The following is an 18,027-nucleotide window of genomic DNA, read 5'->3' on the forward strand; positions in this document are numbered from 1 at the left end:
GTAGGGGGCGCTGTGGTCGGAGCCCTGGCAGGTGCACGTAGATAGATGCAGGAATCAAGACCAATAAGAAGACTTCCAAAGGTGATTCGGAAGATGACCCTAAAGACGCATTATGATGTACTGGAAAAGGCAGCAGTGACATCCAATGAGTGGCCATAATTCAGCTCATATGTGGTTTTCGTTCAGTAAATACAAATAAATATGTAAGTACTTGTGAGTGGGCTTTTTTTAAATAGATGTTATGTTGTTTTTTTGAGGATCAAACTGACCATAATTCAATAATAATAATTCAATTAAAATGTATGACTAATTCAGTTTGTTGTTATTTGAGGACAGTTAGGTGAGCAATGGGGTGTGGGTACTGTTCGGCGTACTGTTCGGCAACGCTCGCTAAGCGGTTTAGCGAGCTAAATTCCAGGCAAAAAAAATGAATCGTACTACATTAAACTACAATTCCTACGAAGGTGAGGGAAGTCGAACCGGTGATCTGCTGCATGCAAGCCATACGCTCTACCCGCTGCACCAAAGTCACATGTCCAACAAGAGAAAAGATATCACCACTTATACAGCCTATAGACAGTTTCTTATATTGCTGTCGCAGCCGCGGGAGTGTTGAATTTTGACATGATTATGGTCTTGAATTCTTCATAACGCGTTCATGATCATATCCTGCCTCATCGGAGAAAAAAATGTACCATTGTACCTTTCAAGAAAATCATGGTTTTGGTGATCGACTTTCCTTGCCTTTTGAATCAGGACGTGCAACCATAATGCTGTTGTGGTCCAAAATGAGTTTGGCACCCCTGGTCTAACAGTTACATCCGGCCTTTTGAGGTCAACCATAATTCTGATGTGGCCCAGGGTGAAAATGAGTTTGACACCCCTGGTCTAGGATGTGCAGCCCTCTGGATGAACAGATTCTGGAGTGCCCTCTAGAGGTAATATCCAGTATTAGTACACAGACAGTCTCAAGAATGGCCAGATTGAGCTACAACCCCCTCTCCCTTTTTAGCTGTAAGATGTTTTTACAGCCTCCTGAAAAAGGAACATTTATTTTCTGAGTCTTAGATGAGGTGGAAGGAGAGTCAGCTGGATAGTACAGGGCCTCATCAGGGTTTAAGGGTCAGCCTCAGTCAGAAGAGCTCTGATGACGTTCATATGAGACTCACTGGGGGCTCTTGCAAAGACTGACAGATGACGTCAAAGGTGAATTAAAAAATAAGTGAGTGAATCAATGTCAGATTACAGTTATCTAGCACTTTCTAGACACTCAAAGTGCTTTATATATCATATGTGGACCCTAACACAGTAGCAGTCGTTATGTGCTAGTACACTCACTACTCACTGGCTGCCTGGGGGTGTCGGCAGATAAAGCACTCCCCTCCCTCTTTATGACAGCTCTCTTATGACCACTGACAGATAGGACCTTATGTTTTTGGGTTCTTATAAGGAACAGATACCACAAATCATTAAGGTATTGCCTTGAGATATGGATGCCTTAGATGTGTTCATATGATGTATGGATGTGTGCTTAGTATCTTACTCAGCACCCGTGTCACTGTTTTCATCTGTGTTCCCCAAGTTGTCACAAGCTGCAGAGCCTCTCTGATTTCTAAGGACAGCAATTACAACTTCATGAGAATGGAAAAATACAGTGCATAACTGTGATATGAATAACGTGAACTTGACCTTAAACTTCTGAAGGAAAAACATCCTGATGGTTCGCCAGTTTCCTCCGGTTGCTCAGGAGAGGCCTTCATCACTGTCTCCCTCCCCTCAGTCAAGGTCTCTCTCATCTCTGGCTCACCGAGAGCTGCAACAGAGCCTGGAAAACATGAGAGAAGAACCATAAAACATTAAAAATGTTCAGTTTACTTCATCAACTCAATTATGGGATTAGTGCTTACTAAACTACTGTTCAGACTTACTAGTGTTGACCACGGTGCTGGTGGCACTGCTATCTTGGCCTTCCTCAGTATTGATGCGGTGTAGTTGTTTATTAAGGTCCTTCCCTGAGAGTTAATCATGAAGAAAATGGCAACAGAAAAAAGCACACACCCAAACACAAACACTGTCCACGTTAATATTTTCCAGATACACGTACATAATACAGTTCAAATATTTAATGTCAAAATTTATGTAGGTGTAACGTCATGTAGTCATAATATTAATAGGATTTTAATTGCACTCTAACTTTAAACCAAACTGAACCTTCGGCATCTTGAGAAATGTTGAGTTTGAGATAAGGAACCAGGATGGTCTACAGGAGGTGTAGTCCCAGTAGAGCCCATAGTTTTTGCTAAGTGAATGGTCATTAACTGGACCACTGACACGTCAAAAAAGGGCCCCTGAGCCTCAAAAGTGACCTGGGGCATCTCTGAAGAGCCAAATTTTCTGATAAGTGTTTTGTAGACGTTTCTATAAATGTGGTGGATCTTCAGATGCTAGGGATAATTGGCCCATTTGTCAATGCGAGTGTCTCTAGCCAGCTCAGACAGGACTCAAGCCAGCTCAATTAACTCTCAAGACAAATCCAGCATAACATCCAAGAGACCATCCTGCTTTTTGTCTGTCTTCTGCCAATAGTTCTTTATTTCCTCCAAGAGGTGACTGACGAGCATTGACACCAAACAACTATTTCCAGCTGACTCTGGAAGCAGTGGGAAAGGTGATCAGAAAATGGAAAGGGAACTGTCTTTGTCTGTCTCCAAACCTGCAGGCACTGTATCCAATGTGTTTGAACTGCTAGGGTGCAGACCAGTGCTTGGTGGAATGGACAGCTGTGGTGACCAGTGCCTAGTGGATTGGACATCTGTGGTGAAGTTGAAGGTTTTAAGGCAGATCCAAGAGCTTCATCTGAACTCATGACATCATCCGCTGATGCTGTTTTGACAGCAAGTTGGTCCTTTTAAGCCAGACAGTCCACATTCTCTGGCCCTGCATCAAGTGTTTCAGGCATGCAAGGGATGGTTTTGGGCAGTGGGCAGGTCTGCTTGACACTGGCTTGAGAAAGTCACGGTCAGATTGTTTAGTGAATCTGGGACGGTTTTAACAGCACTTTTTTTTAAACTTTCAGCCACACCCTGTCATTTACATCACAATGTCAGAAAAAACTAAAACATGGCAAGATATACATTTAAGTTGTTTTTATAATTTTAAATTTCAATGGCGACTTTAAAATTACCTGCAGGAAATATATTTCTGATGATGAATAACACTACTCATGACATGAGCAATTTTAAGTAATAATACATTTAGTTCATGAAGTCGTTGTGTGGTGGGCTAGGTAGTCATAGACATTTGATTTATTGATACATAATCTATCACATTGATTTATATTGTATTATCAACAAAGGACAACATCTGAAATTTGGTAAAAAATTACGAAGCATTTAATGACGCATTAGAAAAATAAAATAAAAGTATGTTCCACAGTCATATAAATGTGCCCCCTATATCATACTTTTGACAAAAAAAATAAACTAATGAGAATGTTCAAAGGAAATAGCCTAGCCTACATGATCAAATTCAGGCCATGACCATTTTCGTGTTTTGACACAGCTAGTCCGAGTTACTGTACCTTTAAGGACTGTCAACCTTATTAAGTTTCGTTTTCGGAGGAAGAGCAAGATACGCAGTGGCGGATGCAGAACGTGACAGACGGGTGGTCGTGGAGTAAGTCTGGGTGGGCCTGATCACCGCTTCGCTAAAATTGATAATGCCTATGTATTGGTAGTCAGTGTTCAGACATACCACTACCTTATGGGGTTTAGGGGTTATCGACCGATTCTTTTTTTTTTTTTTAACTAGCCTGTTCAACGTGCAATTTCAGGGGCATAACTTGGGCGAACTCGAGTAAAGCTCGCCAATGAGCTCCCTATTTGGCTTATCGTTCGGGAAATTTTCTCATAACTCTATAAGAGAGGCACAGGATTGCTTACTTATGATGTAGACCAGGCACGTGCAGAGGGGGGGCTAAGGGGGCTTGAGCACCTGCCCCTTTTGCCCTTGATGCCCAAAGTGCCCTTTTGTCAGAGTGTTTTTTTATTATTATTATTATTATTTATTTTTAATTTGTGTGTGAAAAGTCCGTCTGTGCGGCCCAAAATAATAATACATTTAGCCTAACGAAATGATTATAATTTAGATCTACCTTGGTCGGTCACATGATCCACAACGTGCCCTCTCTCTGCCCTGACGTGCCCTGCTGACCGACGCCTCGGATAAGTTTCTCTACAGCTCCCGTTTTCTAGGTAAGCCGAGTAGCCTTGTGATGCCAAATGTGCCATGATGACTCGGGAATAACTCGGTGTAAAGTTTGCTATAGGGGCTTATATGCCTCTCTCTTGTACGTCGCTTTGAACAAAAGCGTCTGCTAAATGACTGCATGCAAATATGAGCCAAAAATAGTTGATTAACTCCCGTAAATAAACTTGTCAACGTATGAAGTTTGTATCGTTTAATATAGAGCGTGGTCTTTAAATCTGAGAGCATTTTCGTTCATTTCACGTCATGATTTTGTATTGGTTGGTGAATTTTGGTAACGTTATTTTCTTATCAATCAGAGAGAGAGAGAGAGAGAGAGAGGGCCAGATAGCGAGAGCGAGCAGAAGTCTTTGAGCAGAACGAGTGCGAGAACTTAAAATGAAACACAGGGAATTTTGCAAGCAACAGTGTATTTGAGTGCAGACAATCCGTTTTGAGCATGATCCCCCCCCTCTCTCTCCATCCGTCTCATTCCCTTTCTCACTATCTCCATCTCTCACTCCCTCCCTCTCTCTCCATCCATCTCACTCATTGAAAATTGTATGTTGAAATGGACCCACATTGACTATAAACATTGCACCCTTTTGACAACTTTCATACTCACAGTGAAACACAGCTGTCTACAGTACTTGCTGCCTGTAAAATTATAGTTTAAAGGCCTTGTTCCCATATAGTTCCCCCGCTCATTTAAAACCTAATGAGTATGCACCTGTTTGTGAAATGGATGTGTGTGTGTGTGTGTGTGTATGTGTGTGTGTGTGTGTGTGGTCAGCTGTGGAGACACTGTAATGTGTCTGGGGGTATAAACCAACCCCTTGTGATAACACTGTCCTATAGTGTGAAATGAACTCAGCGTCACACTGGTGGAAATGACCGTCACACCAGTGGACATAGGCTATAGAAAAGGCCTAGATAAATACATTTTTACAAATCCGTGCTACATGTGCCCCCTTTTTAACTTTGAGCACCTGCCCCTCCAAAGGTCTCTGCACGGCCCTGATGTAGACTACAATACATTAAGGGTTGCCACAATATGTTTGAATGAAAATCATTTTTTTGTTAAGAGTTAAGACTGATTATTGTTAAAATGTAGCCTATAATGGGCAGGTGGTGACTCAAGTATGAAAAACGGACATCATAACTGAGAACTGTTTGCGAATTGAATATGATAACGTCCCAATCACAACCTGTAAATTCAGTAAGAACTTGTATTTATCACTGATGAAGACACTACGGTAGGCTACGTTTTCGCGATCGATCACGCCACTGGGTCAGAATCAAAGATCTTGGAGCGCTATACGCGCGTATCGCTCTATGATTTTAGGTAAGAATTGTACGTGCGCAACAGGTGGGAATCCCCATCAGTCAGTTCTGTATTTATTCAAATGAATGCACACTTAATCAGTGTAATTCCTTCCTGTAGACGCACAGACCAGGCTTCCTTTGCTGGAAAATAAAGACATTTAATTTCCTCAACTCAAAAGAATCCAGCATGTCATCACAGACAGCATGGTAATAATAATAACATTAGGCTACCGTAACCCTGCAAAAGATACAAAACATTCTGAATATGGAGGCTACTGATTGATAAACACAGGTAGGTAGGCCTATAAAATCTGATTCTGATTCTAACACAATTCACAAAACATATCCCCCACCATAAATATAGGCTACAAGATTACACTAACCTATAATACAGTCAAGTAGCAAACATCTAAATCCATTAGTCTCGGACACAGTAAATTCAATTTCGCCGAATAGCGGCTAACAACATATGTATCACAATTCAAAGTGTAGAGTGTGTAGTGTAGTGTAGTGCAGTGTAAGTTTAGGCTATAATGTGGCAAAGTCCATCCGTCCATTCGTGCTGCTCGGGAAGTCAGTCAAAAGTGATCATTTCACTTATAGTCAGTCAAGTCAAGTGTGATGAAACACTTGATTATGAGGAGATCATCGGCGTCTTATCCGGCTACATCAGGCGGAGTCGCCTGGGTTTTGAATTGAAGACGCCGATGATCTCGTCATAATCAAGTGTTTCTGTCAGCTGTCGTTCAAAAGACAGAAGGGTCAAGTGATTCAGGCGTTCAGTCACCATAGATGACCTAAGGCGAGTATGGATCCTGTGAGTTGCGGAGAAAAGTCTCTCCACACTGCAGGACATCATGGGGAGTGTAATGATGGCCCTCAACAAACTGTTCAATCCCGGGAAAATATCGGCTGGACAGGCATACCTCAATGAGTGTGGGTAGTTTGTCTCTGTCAGCTTTGCCCTTGACGAATTGGGTAAAACAGGCAAATTCCGCATCAGTTACTTTAATCCCGTATAAACTGCACGGAGGCTCCAGCAGTTGTTGAGTGCCAAAAGTGGCGGATCCTGGGAGGAGGGTCGCTGAGGCCTGTATTATTCCATAGGTGTCGTTTTGAAACAGGTGTTGTACCCGATTATGCCCCCCCGTCAGAATAAGCCCCCCCCTGTTCAATTCTACCAGGAAGGTGTCACATGCATGAAACTCACTGTGCTTACTCATACTAGTCCCATGTCTGTACTCTGAAAAGCATTTGATGATCGGATCAACAGAATTATTTTAAAGGGGGGGGGGGGGGGGGGGTGCATATCACGACAGGCCTATTTTCATACCAGTTTGATTGCTATTATCCGAGGTTTTTGGAAGATAAACATCGCTTGTTTGTACTCTTTAGAACAGTTCTAAAGACTGTAATCACTTGTGTTCTTCTCTTCCATCTCTTTCACAAATAATGAAATCGTAGTATAGTATTTTTCCATGCGTTTATTAAGGCGAACTGCTTTCCTTTCCCGATCAAGGGGGGGGCTTATTCTGACGGGGGGGGGCTGAATCGGGTACATAAAATGCTTTTCAGAGTACAGACATGGGACTAGTATGAGTAAGCACAGTGAGTTTCATGCATGTGACACCTTCCTAGTAGAATTGAACAGGGGGGGGCCTATTCTGACGGGGGGGCTGAATCGGGTACAACACCGGCTGTTCAACTCAGACACCTGGCTGTCCAGAACACAGTTCCAGAGTGCCCTGAGATCACGTTCATTCCTGATAGGGGATGTTTTCCCCAATGTTGTGGTGACGACAGATCTACTGAACTTTTGAGGCAGCTTTCGCTCACGAGAGGTTGGCACATCCAAGCATGCCATCTCGTGTTTCTCCATCATCTCCTCCGTCAATCGCAGGACTTTGTTAAAGTCACCATCTGAATCATCTCGAAAAGTGGCAAAGGTCGCTTTCAATGTTTCAATTAATGAGATGCAGTCTGTCACGCAGAGTGCTGGACTTTGCAGCCCCTTTGTGGCAAAATCGCTACACTGAAACAGCTTGCAGAACACAACAAGCATAAAAACGAACTTTTTTGTTTGCATCTATTGTAAGAGGTGGTCTGCATCTAGTTTTGTCTGTCCGCTTGTCTCAGCACACTCAGCAAGAGCCTCAAGTAACACGTCCAGCATTTCGAAGACTTTGTGAACCGATCCTGATTTGGAGCTCCACCTGGTCTCACACGATCTTTCCAGCTCCTTGCATGGGCGTTCTGGGTGCATTTCCTTCTGGAGCTCCACAAACCGAGCGTGCCTCCCGGCCCCAGTGAAGAAGTTGTGTATCTGATTGATGACAGTGAAAAAAGTGCTGACGTGCCCAGAGGATTCCGCAGCAGTACAAAGCACTAAATTCAGTCTGTGTGAATTACAATGTACATACACAGCTTTAGGAAATGTCCCTTTCAAGATAGCTTGAACGCCACCTCTGTATCCAGACATGACTGATGCCCCGTCAAAACAAAACCCGACACAAAGAGAAGGGTCCAACCCAAGTGGTTCTAGGATTTCCAGGATCCTCTGTAAAATCCCTTGAGCAGACAGGTCCGCAGTTTGGACAAAGCCCAGCGCCCGTTCTTTGATGACCCCACTTTGGACAAATCGAATACACACAGCCACTAGCTCGCGCTCTTTAAACTCATCAGCAAGTATGGCAAAATACGTGCTAGGCTGTTATGTAATTCTTGGCTGATCCTCTTGAGCAAAAGTGAAGCATCAGCCTCAAGCAGTTCGTCCTGGATGTGGTGGGACATTAGTGTGGCATTTCGTGGCAGTTCGTCCAGTCTGGTTTTTATGTTTGGATCATACTTGGATATGAACTCAAATAGCTCCAAGAAATTTCCCTTATTCAATGCTTCCTGACTTTCTCGGTGCCCTCTTAATGGTATTTCCATTTTGGCACACTGCATTACGACATCCAGCACAACTTTAAGGTGCTGCCGATTACGTTCTATGAACGAAATGGAATCCCCGTGCATCTTATTTAATACAGTACCCCTGCCAGTGCCTTGGCCATGACTTTGGTTGTAGGACTGTAATTTTATGAGTGCAGAGGCATGCACCTTGCTAGCCTGATGCTTCTCACAGACCTGTCCCATTCGTTTCCAGTTTTTGAAACCCTCCCCCTTGGTGAAAGTGGCCTCAGTATGTTGCTCAGGGAAATGTCTGCACGCTTTACAAAAAACCGAGTCTTTCGACTGGCTATATTCGATCCAGGTAAATCTCTCATACCATTTGCTGTTGAAGCTTCGGGATGTCCCATCTATCTTTGAATATGGAAATGCCTGTAGCTGTGGCTGGGTCACAGGTTCCCCCAGGGCTGACAGATCTAACGGTGATCGTGGGTTAACAGGGGAGCTAGTCAAGGGAGTGGGCAAAGGCAGAGCAAAGGAGGTCGTTGGTTCCTCTTCATTCTCAGAGGAGCCTGCAGTTATTTCCACCACGATCCGCAGTCTCCAATGCCTGGTAGTCATTCTCAATACGAGGTTTTTTAAAAAAACGATTAAGTGAAATTTGTTTAGCCATAGGCTACTTAAGTTGCTAACTATCACAGTGCACAATCTAACGGGGTAGGCTCCAACGGTTAGGGCCAGATCGCAATAATGTTACATTAATGTTGCATTGACCAATGAAAACGCTCCAACAGACACACACACTCTCACTTTCTAATACATTGTCAAGATTATTATTGGATGTAGATTGCGCATCGTAAACGGGGGCCCTGTCCATGATCACACTAGCCTGACGATGTCATACTCGTAATTCTAGCGGGGTTTGGGCTGGTATCCAGGCTATGATCACACGGGATAGATACAAAATCATGTCGAACTGTCGTTCATTTGACAATGAAGCCACTCATTACAACAGATGCAAATCATTCGTTTTTCCATATGTTGTCTATCTACTCATTGTACATTGTTTCACCAAAATTAGTTTAATTGATTAAATACTGTGTTGATTTGTGTACTGTGTTCATTATAACAGAGTTGAGCAACCCTTAATGTGTAGCCTATTGTACACCATTGATAGCCTTGCGCCTTCTACCGTTAACAGCAGTCCGCGACTGCCGACAGCTAGTAACCCGGTCTCCTAGTGGAATTGTAACCCCTCTACAAAATATCACGGCCGAGAATGTAAGCATCTTACATTATTTCAGCCAATCAGGGCAAGCTATTCTTACATTCTCTGCCGTGATATTTTGTAGAGGGGTTACAATTCCACTAGGAGACCGGGTTGCGACAGCAGTTGTGGTAAAAAAAAATTGTTAACCCAATGTTAATTCTGTAAATTGTAAACACTGTAAATACATTTGTGAAGACCTTCATTTCACGTTAAATCATCAGGCAAGGAAGTTCAGCGTCTTTAGTGATGAAACAGACGTCAATCTGCGATCCGTGAATTTATCGCATTGTCTAATTAGGACGGGCGAGTGGTCAATCTGGGCGGGCATACGCCCACTCATGCACGCCATGCCCTCTCTGGCAGCATCTGGGGTAAATGTACAAGCGTCTACAATCAGACGAAAATTGAATAGACATGACATTCATGATCGGGTTGCTAGAAGGAAGCCTCTGCTCTCAAGAAAGAACAAAACTGCCCGTTTCAACTTTGCCTGAGAGCACTTGGATAAACCAAAGGCCTTCTGGAAGTCCCTTCTTTGGGCAGATGAGTCCGAGATAGAATTATCTGGTCACGATCAAAACCAACAATTTTCGTCTGATTGACCCATGTACATTTACCCCAGATGTTGCCAGAGAGGTATGAAACTCTTTAGAGGTGATGTGTGGGTTGACTTTTCTGATTTATTCTTCTTCTGGTGCTTCTTGGTGATGGTTTTGATGGGCGTCCACTTCTAGGCAGAGATGCGGTCATGTTGAATGCCCTCCATTTCTAAATGATTTGTCTTCGATGAATGGATGGAGCTGGAATCTTTTGGAGATGGTCTTATAGCTTTCCCAAGACTGATGGGCTGTCAGAACCTTCTTCCTGATGTTCTCGGATATCTTTTTTCCTTTCGGCATTGTTGATCTGTGTGGTTACACCTTGGCACTACAGTAGTTTGGTTGGTTTCCTCTCTCTTTTAATCTGTGATGCCCAACCCTTTTCCTAAGGATGTCTCAGTTGATTAGTTTGCTTAATTGACTAATTAAGCACCCAAATATGTTTCACCGAATCTGTTACTTGCCTTTACCAATATAGCTGGGGGTTCACTTACTTTTGAAAATACACTAATTCTTTCATGTAGTTTTTTGGCTACTCAAACTATTTCCTCTAAATAAGTACATGCAAATGATAAACATAAACCTGACATTTCATCTATGGAAAATTGGTGATAAAAAAATGAAAAATCATGGTAAAACAACAGAAAACGCTTAAGTGCTCAAGGGGTTCACATACTTTAAAGTGGCACTGTATGTGTCCATTCTATTCCACTATGGATATTTTAACGCGATTGGGTGCTTATTTATTTATTCATTCACTTACATTTGCAGTCTTCGTGTACATTTACATTTAGTCATTTAGCAGACGCCTTTGGCCAAAGCGATGTAGGCTACAAGGGATAGAACAGTCAAGCTACGAGACCTATATAATGCGCCTTCTCTGGATAGATATCAAGGCGGCTTGAATCTCCGACTGATGGAAATAATCCGACATGTCTGTTGTTGTTTGGCTGTACTGCACATGGATATGATGTCAACGCGTATGCGAGGATAGCCAGCGTGAGCAGCTCAGAGCACACTTTTGCGTTTTCAACCCTTTAGACGGGAACGCAACGGTGGAGCGTTTTTAAGATTTCCACTCTGGAGGGTGGGTTCATTTTTTTGCGTTTTCAAGCCCCCAAAACGCTGTCGCCATCTAAACGAAAGACACATCTGATCAAATATTTTGTCGGTTTCACCCGGGAGCGTTGTCGTGTAAAGCCACCCTCAGTATAACACATGACACATACAGCCGCGAAAAAATCAAGAGAAAACTTCAAAATTATCAGTTTTTCTGGTTTTACTATGTATTGGTATGTGTTTGAGTAAAATTTACATTTATGCTTTATTCAATAAACTACTGACAAGATTTGAATGAAAATTCAAATGAAAATATTGTCATTTAGAGCATTTATTTTGCAGAAAAATGACAATTGGTCAAAATAGCAAAAAAGATGCAGTGTTTCCAGACCTCGAATAATGCAAATAAAACAAACTCATATTCATTTTTAAACAACACAATACTAATGTTTTAACTAAGTGTTACGCGTCCGGCTAGGGTCAGGCAACGTAAACAAAAACAAGTTTGAGGAAAATGATGAAATGGCAAACAACGTCGGGTAAGGGAAAAATAATCGATAATGTATTATTATTAAACTAACTCAAAAATATAATGAATAATGGAAAAAAATGTAATCAAGGAAAAACGATGCGACAACCAAATAGAAAAACCAAAAAGCTCAAAGTAACAAAGAAACAAACGGGCCTTAAGAAACAGGCCTCAAGGAATCCTGGGCCTCACTCTCGGACTCTCACTCCGAGAATGTTAGAATGTCTGTAACGGCCTAGGCCAGGCACCGAGGCATCCTAACGTGGCAAAGGTGGGGCAGCCCCCGGGTGACGTCACAAAAGGCTTTTTATGGGACTGGCTCCGATCGCGCACCCAATAAGCAAACAGCAATTAAGCCGCCTGCAGGGCTGTCTGCAAAACACGGAAGACATAATAGTATTCACAGACCACAGAATGTTTAGGGACGTAACACTTAGGAAGAGTTCAGAAATCAATATTTGGTGGAATAACTTTGATTCACAATCACAGTGTGACTCAACAAACCAGGGAGACGGACGAGGGATGAACAAAATAACAATTATTTATTATAACACTGAGTTAACAATAGCCAAAGTCAATATCCAAGTCAAATGAGCAGCCGTCTGCAACTGGGAAGGGATCTCCCCTGGGAACTGGAGTAGAAATCCTGATATAGCCAAACCGGGCACAGGTGTCGCTCATCAGGCCTGATGACCCACCACTCCAAACCAGACACCTGGAAAAGAGCCAAAGGAAAAGGAAGAGACACCTAGTGGAGTGGAGGGGTCGTCACAGCAGCTTTTGTGTGTCTTGGCATGCTCTCCACCAGGCTTTCACATTGCCGGTGGGTGAGTTTATACTACTCCTGTGGCAAAAATGTAAGCAGCTCGGCTTTTTTGATGCCTTGTGACCTTCCATCTTCCTCTTGATCACATTCCACAGCTTTTAAATGGGATTCAGGTCTGGAGATTGGGCTAGCCATGACAGGGTCCTGATGTGGTGGTCCTTCATCCACACCTTCACTGGCTTGGCTGTGTGGCATGGAACATTGTCCTGCTGGAAAAAAACACTCCTCAGAGTTGAGGAGCTTTGTCAAAGCAAAACCTACAGCCATTGTGATAGATATACATTTCAAGACAAGTTATAGCCTACAAACATTATGGTAGGGCAGGATTTCTAGGCTACAAGTTGGGTACATTTTGGTCGTTATTAGTATTACTTCCTAACAACTTTTACAGTAAGAAATGTTCCCAATGAGAGTCAAACAAGACATTAATTGTGTACACCATCACTGGTATGCACCACATTTTGTGGCGCAGTTATTACTACAGTTCAGCACTGACTTTGTTACTTGACATATCATGAATGCAATGTGACTATTTGGGCTGTTTATTGATTACAAACCACACTGAGGGTAAAAGAGTAATGAAATTTTATATCAAAGTCTAAATAAAATCTAAGTAAGCATTTCTTACTTTGGCTTGCTGCTAAAAATCTCCATATGCCTATGGCTGGTTCAGTTTTCATATAGCCAAATCTAATCTATCATATGTTCTCTAACCGGCTCCTCTGAGTATCACAGGATGTCTGAGACGTGATAAGATAAACTATTTTAAAACCATAGATCAATTCAGAGTGTAATTTTATTTAGTTTTATTGCATTGGCCAGTTAGCTCCACATGCTGGAGAGGCAGCCGCTTCCTGCTATCACCTATCACTTGAAGACCATTGAATCATACAAATTGCAGTTCCTCCGCTAGCACATAAAACATCTTCCTATTCATTTTCAATGGGAAAATTAAGAACAGCAATTGACCCTTCGCTAAGCCACGCCCAAAAACTGCCCCAGGCCAATCGTAGTTTAGCAACGGGTAACTAAGCGCGGAGGACCTGACAAGCATTTGGCAAAGTGAAGATTCCGAAGCACTGTGCCTATGGGTTGTGCAATACCGACAGCCGATACCCAAAGAGTTTTGGAGGGTGGGGTTGAATTTTTCCATTCCCAAAACCCAAAACTCAATATGAGAAATGCCGTGAGTGGATAAAGAAGTGTGGGAGGCCCCAATCGCAGCTGAATGTTTACAAAGAACACTTACATTTGCTTACAACAAGCTAATGTTAGCAAGCGAGCTAACTCATCTCAGTATTGCTTGCATAAAATTACAGTTCTTTGTTCACAATGCACATATTTTAACGTAAAATGAGACTATAAGATACATATCTACTGTTCGCGTTTGACACACTGTTGAATGTATTTGGGCACTTTTTTAAGTCTCCAACATGAGGACAAGCTAATGTTATCAAGCTAGCGGATAGTTAACTCATCTCAGTATTGCTTGCAAATGATTACGGTTCTTTGTTTAGAATGCGTACATTTTAACGTAAAATAAAATGGTAAGAGTCAAGATGCAGGCTTGCTTTGACATACTGTTCAATATATTTTAGCATTTTGTTAAATGACGGCCGACACACGACTTCCCCAATCCGATTGCTGCTCTCCCTGTGTCAGTTCCTACGTGGGAGCATCAGGGGGGTTGCCGGAGGTTTTAATATGTATTTCCCCATTGTCTGACTTCGCGCAGATATCATGTATGTATCCCTCAAAAGCATACTGAAGCCCAGGGGTGCCCAAATTCTTTCTTGTCAGGGGCCAAATATTAATCGGAGTGGAGGGCCGCGGGCCAAAACCAGAGTTTCATGTTAGGTCATGTCCCATTATATTGAAATGTATTGCATATGTGTACCCAATTAACATTACCTTTAATGTACATACCTGCAAACTCAGAAGGGCTAAAAAAAGGTGACAAACCAAGCCCTGCCTGTAGGGGGGTCTGGGGGTATCCCCCCCAGATTTTTTTGTTATTTTAACATGTAAATTAAGCATTCTGGTATACTCCAAGACGAAAATAATGGGGAAAGATAACATTTGCTTCAGGTAAAAAAAGAAACATTTATTAACATATCATACTAATTGTATGTAATTTATTAGTATACACAGGGAAGATAGGTAGGGGACTTCTATAATGGCCAATCAACTAACAGCAAGTTAAAGGCTAATAAACATGATTGCAGGCAACAAGAGTGACTGCTGATGTTTCGATGGAAATACTCCCATTATTTTCTATTTGTATCCGTCAAAAGAGAAAGATATAACAGTTACGTGTAAGCTGTGCCGTGGAAACAAGCGCCGTGACAGCACTTGACTCCAAAGGCTACCTCCACAAACATTTGTTAAGCTAACACGAGCAGGTGAAACTTGTAGCAAGAGAGCGTCATGCCTTGACCTCAACTGAAGGACAGACTGCCCCAACTCAGATAGAGAGAGAGAGAGAGAGCTTGCACATTGACTACTGGTTGATTTCATATTTCATATCAACATTCTTTACACAAACATAAGTAAGGTACTTACAGTTGGCAGTTGCTAAACTCGTGTTGACATGTGTGAATTTGAACTCATGAATATGAACTTGTTCTACCTTTTCCCATTATAGGCCTACATGTAAGTTGAGAAGACTATAACATCAGCTAGATAACTAGCTATCATTTCATGCAAACGGAGCTCTTCCATTTAAATCGTTTAAGGTTAAGGTAAAAACTAGCTAGTTAGCTAGCATAGCAACAAGATAACCATAGATATGGATCTGTATTGACAAAAGGTCAATAGCGCCCCCCTTGACCCATCTGAAACAATGTTAAAACTGTGGCCAAGCAGTGAACTGCAACCAGTCTTAGTTAAATATGACGTTGAAACAGAGACCCTGTTAAAAATGGGTTAAAATGCTGTCTAACGAATGACGTTCTAACTATAATTCTGACCGGAGCGCGGGCCAAAATAAATCCAGCGCGTGCCACATTTGGCCCGCGGGCCCCAAATTGGGTAGCCCTGCTGAAGCCCCTTTTGCCTCGTTCTTTCAGAGATTTCCCCCTGAACTCCAGAAATGAGTAATTATCTCTCTGCGGACGTCAGATAACGGCACTTATCATTGAGATTGATATGCCAGGTACGAAAGCTTGTCAGGCATAGCAACAGTAGTTAAGGTGGGCGGGGCTTAGCGAAGGGTGAATTGTGAATTCTAGAAGGGTTTCCCATTCATCCCAGTAGGAAACAAAGCTTTGAGCTCAAAGATCCAAAAAGCCTCTCTGTAATCATTTCTTACCACCTTATCACCACCTCTCCTATTGGGGGGCGCTCAATGCCCAGGAATTGTAGATCAGAGGTGAATGGTTGGCTGATTGGATCACCTGTTATCTCTTAATTAACCTACTTATAAATGTGTGCTTTCTTTGTGCTGTATTGTATATTGTAGGTTGCTTTAAATTCAGTAAGAAGGAAGAAGAGTGGATATCCATCCCTGTGTGCAGTGCCTACGCAATAATCCAACCACTGCTGCAACAACAATGGGTATCAATAAGAGTAAGACATTTTCTTTGCCTTGTCTCTTGATGATGTGAGGATGCATGTCTGCAAAAATAACTGAACGGTTCATATCAGGATATGTGTTAGTGCTTAGTTCCAATGAGGATTGTGTTCTTGCAGAGGCTGTTGCTGCTGCTGTCGGTGCCACAGTTGGAGCAGGTTGGCCTAATTGGAATTTCTGTTTCCTTTTTCATTCATCAAAAATGTCTCTGTTGGGGTAGTTTTGCTTACCTACTTTAAACAGGACACTCCAAAAGGCCTGTGGAAGCTAATTAAAAGTGAGTTTCACCTGTTTTTCAGCTGGAACCATCGGCCTGGCCATTGTAGCCCTGCCAGTCGTGGGTTTCACTGCGACTGGCATTGCTGCGGGCTCTTTTGCTGCTAGCATGATGTCAGCTGCTGCTGTCGCTAACGGAGGTGCCGTTGCAGCTGGGAGCTTAGTGGCAGTGCTCCAGTCTGCAGGTGAGAAACACACACATATCATCACCTGTTACCTGTTACTCCTGTCACAAATTAGCATTAGGGCTTAGTTGGAAAGACTACATATTGTACTAGGAAGGAGAAACTAGTCAAAGTGTAATGTGTAAAACAAATATACAATTTAACAAAATGTAATTAGGAAACCAGTCTGCTTACCTCAAACTTTTTTGTTGTTTTTTTTTACCCTGTGGGTGTGTCATGTTCTTACCTCATGCAGGAGTGATTGGTCTGTCTGGAGGGGCATTGGCTGCTGTGGGGACTGTAGGGGGCGCTGTTGGTGGAGCCCTGGCAGGTGCAGGTGCATGGATGGACGAAGTGTTTGGCAAGAGTAATAAGAAGACTTCCAAAGGTGATGACCCTAAAGACGGCACTAAGAAATACCCCAAAAATCATGCTATAGACACATCTGATGACGAGTCTGAGGAGGAGCTGATGGAGCTGAAGGAAGGATTAAGCTCTGAGATGGAAACGGCCAAAGAAACAGGAACTGTCCCTTTTTAAAACAACATGTACTGGAAAAGGCATCAGTAAAATCAAATCAGTGGCCATAATTAATCTCATTTGTGTTTTTTTTTACCCCAGTTAATACAAATAAATATGTGAGCAGTCTAAGTGCTTGTGAGTGGGATTTGTTTTTAAATGAATGAAAAATTCAGTTAGTTAATGTTATGTTGTTATTTGAGGACAGTTAAGTGAGCAATGGGGTGTGATTTATTCTCCATCAAACCGACCATAATTCAAATAATGAACTGTAATGTTGATTATCGAGTAACATTCATGCCCCTTGGTTTCAAAGAACAAGTGTAAAGTTAGAGGCCGGAGGTCTGTTAACACCATCCTCAGGAGAAAACAAGGTGTCCAATGTTTAGTACCGTAAATCCTCAAATTGTGGTCGGGGCTTTTATTTACTTACCTTGCACAGCGCACCGGCCTTTATTTTGAGCAGGCTTGTATTAGGGGCAGGCCGTTATTTCTTATTTATCTTCTGTAATAGAATTATTGTATTATTTAAATCAAATAATGGGCATAATTACAGTAGGCTAATATCCACTGATCTCAAAAAGAAACTGGATAGCGCATCCCATGGTATCAAAGTGAGGCCACACGAAAAATCGTGGCGGCCATTTTTTTGAGACCAATGATTATGACGGGCGATGAATATTAGATATAAGATATTTAATGAATTTGCATATTAAGCCTTATAGTAATTTGAAGTTTTCATAAACCTTGTTAT

General features: G+C 42.3%; 1 protein-coding gene across 3 annotated transcripts; it reads left to right on the forward strand.

Annotated features, from left to right (window-relative positions):
- Positions 1 to 3,619: 3,619 nt before the first annotated feature.
- LOC308369908 (uncharacterized protein) lies at positions 3,620 to 17,405 on the forward strand. 3 transcript variants are annotated; one of them, XM_080844468.1, is made up of 6 exons: positions 3,620 to 3,675; positions 4,148 to 4,253; positions 16,204 to 16,310; positions 16,434 to 16,472; positions 16,614 to 16,775; positions 17,011 to 17,405. In XM_080844468.1, the coding sequence occupies exons 3-6, from the start codon at positions 16,295 to 16,297 to the stop codon at positions 17,292 to 17,294; spliced, it is 501 nt and encodes a 166-aa protein (XP_080700594.1). In that variant the 5' UTR covers positions 3,620 to 3,675; positions 4,148 to 4,253; positions 16,204 to 16,294; the 3' UTR covers positions 17,295 to 17,405. The 3 variants fall into 3 exon arrangements, with proteins under 3 accessions (XP_080700594.1, XP_080700596.1, XP_080700595.1); XM_080844469.1 differs by having other exon boundaries at positions 3,667 to 3,685; XM_080844470.1 differs by lacking the exon at positions 4,148 to 4,253 and having other exon boundaries at positions 3,626 to 3,675.
- The last annotated feature ends 622 nt before the right edge of the window (positions 17,406 to 18,027 follow it).

The sequence above is a fragment of the Sprattus sprattus genome, assembly GCF_963457725.1.
Source record: "Sprattus sprattus genome assembly, chromosome: 9".
NCBI lineage: Eukaryota > Metazoa > Chordata > Actinopteri > Clupeiformes > Clupeidae > Sprattus > Sprattus sprattus.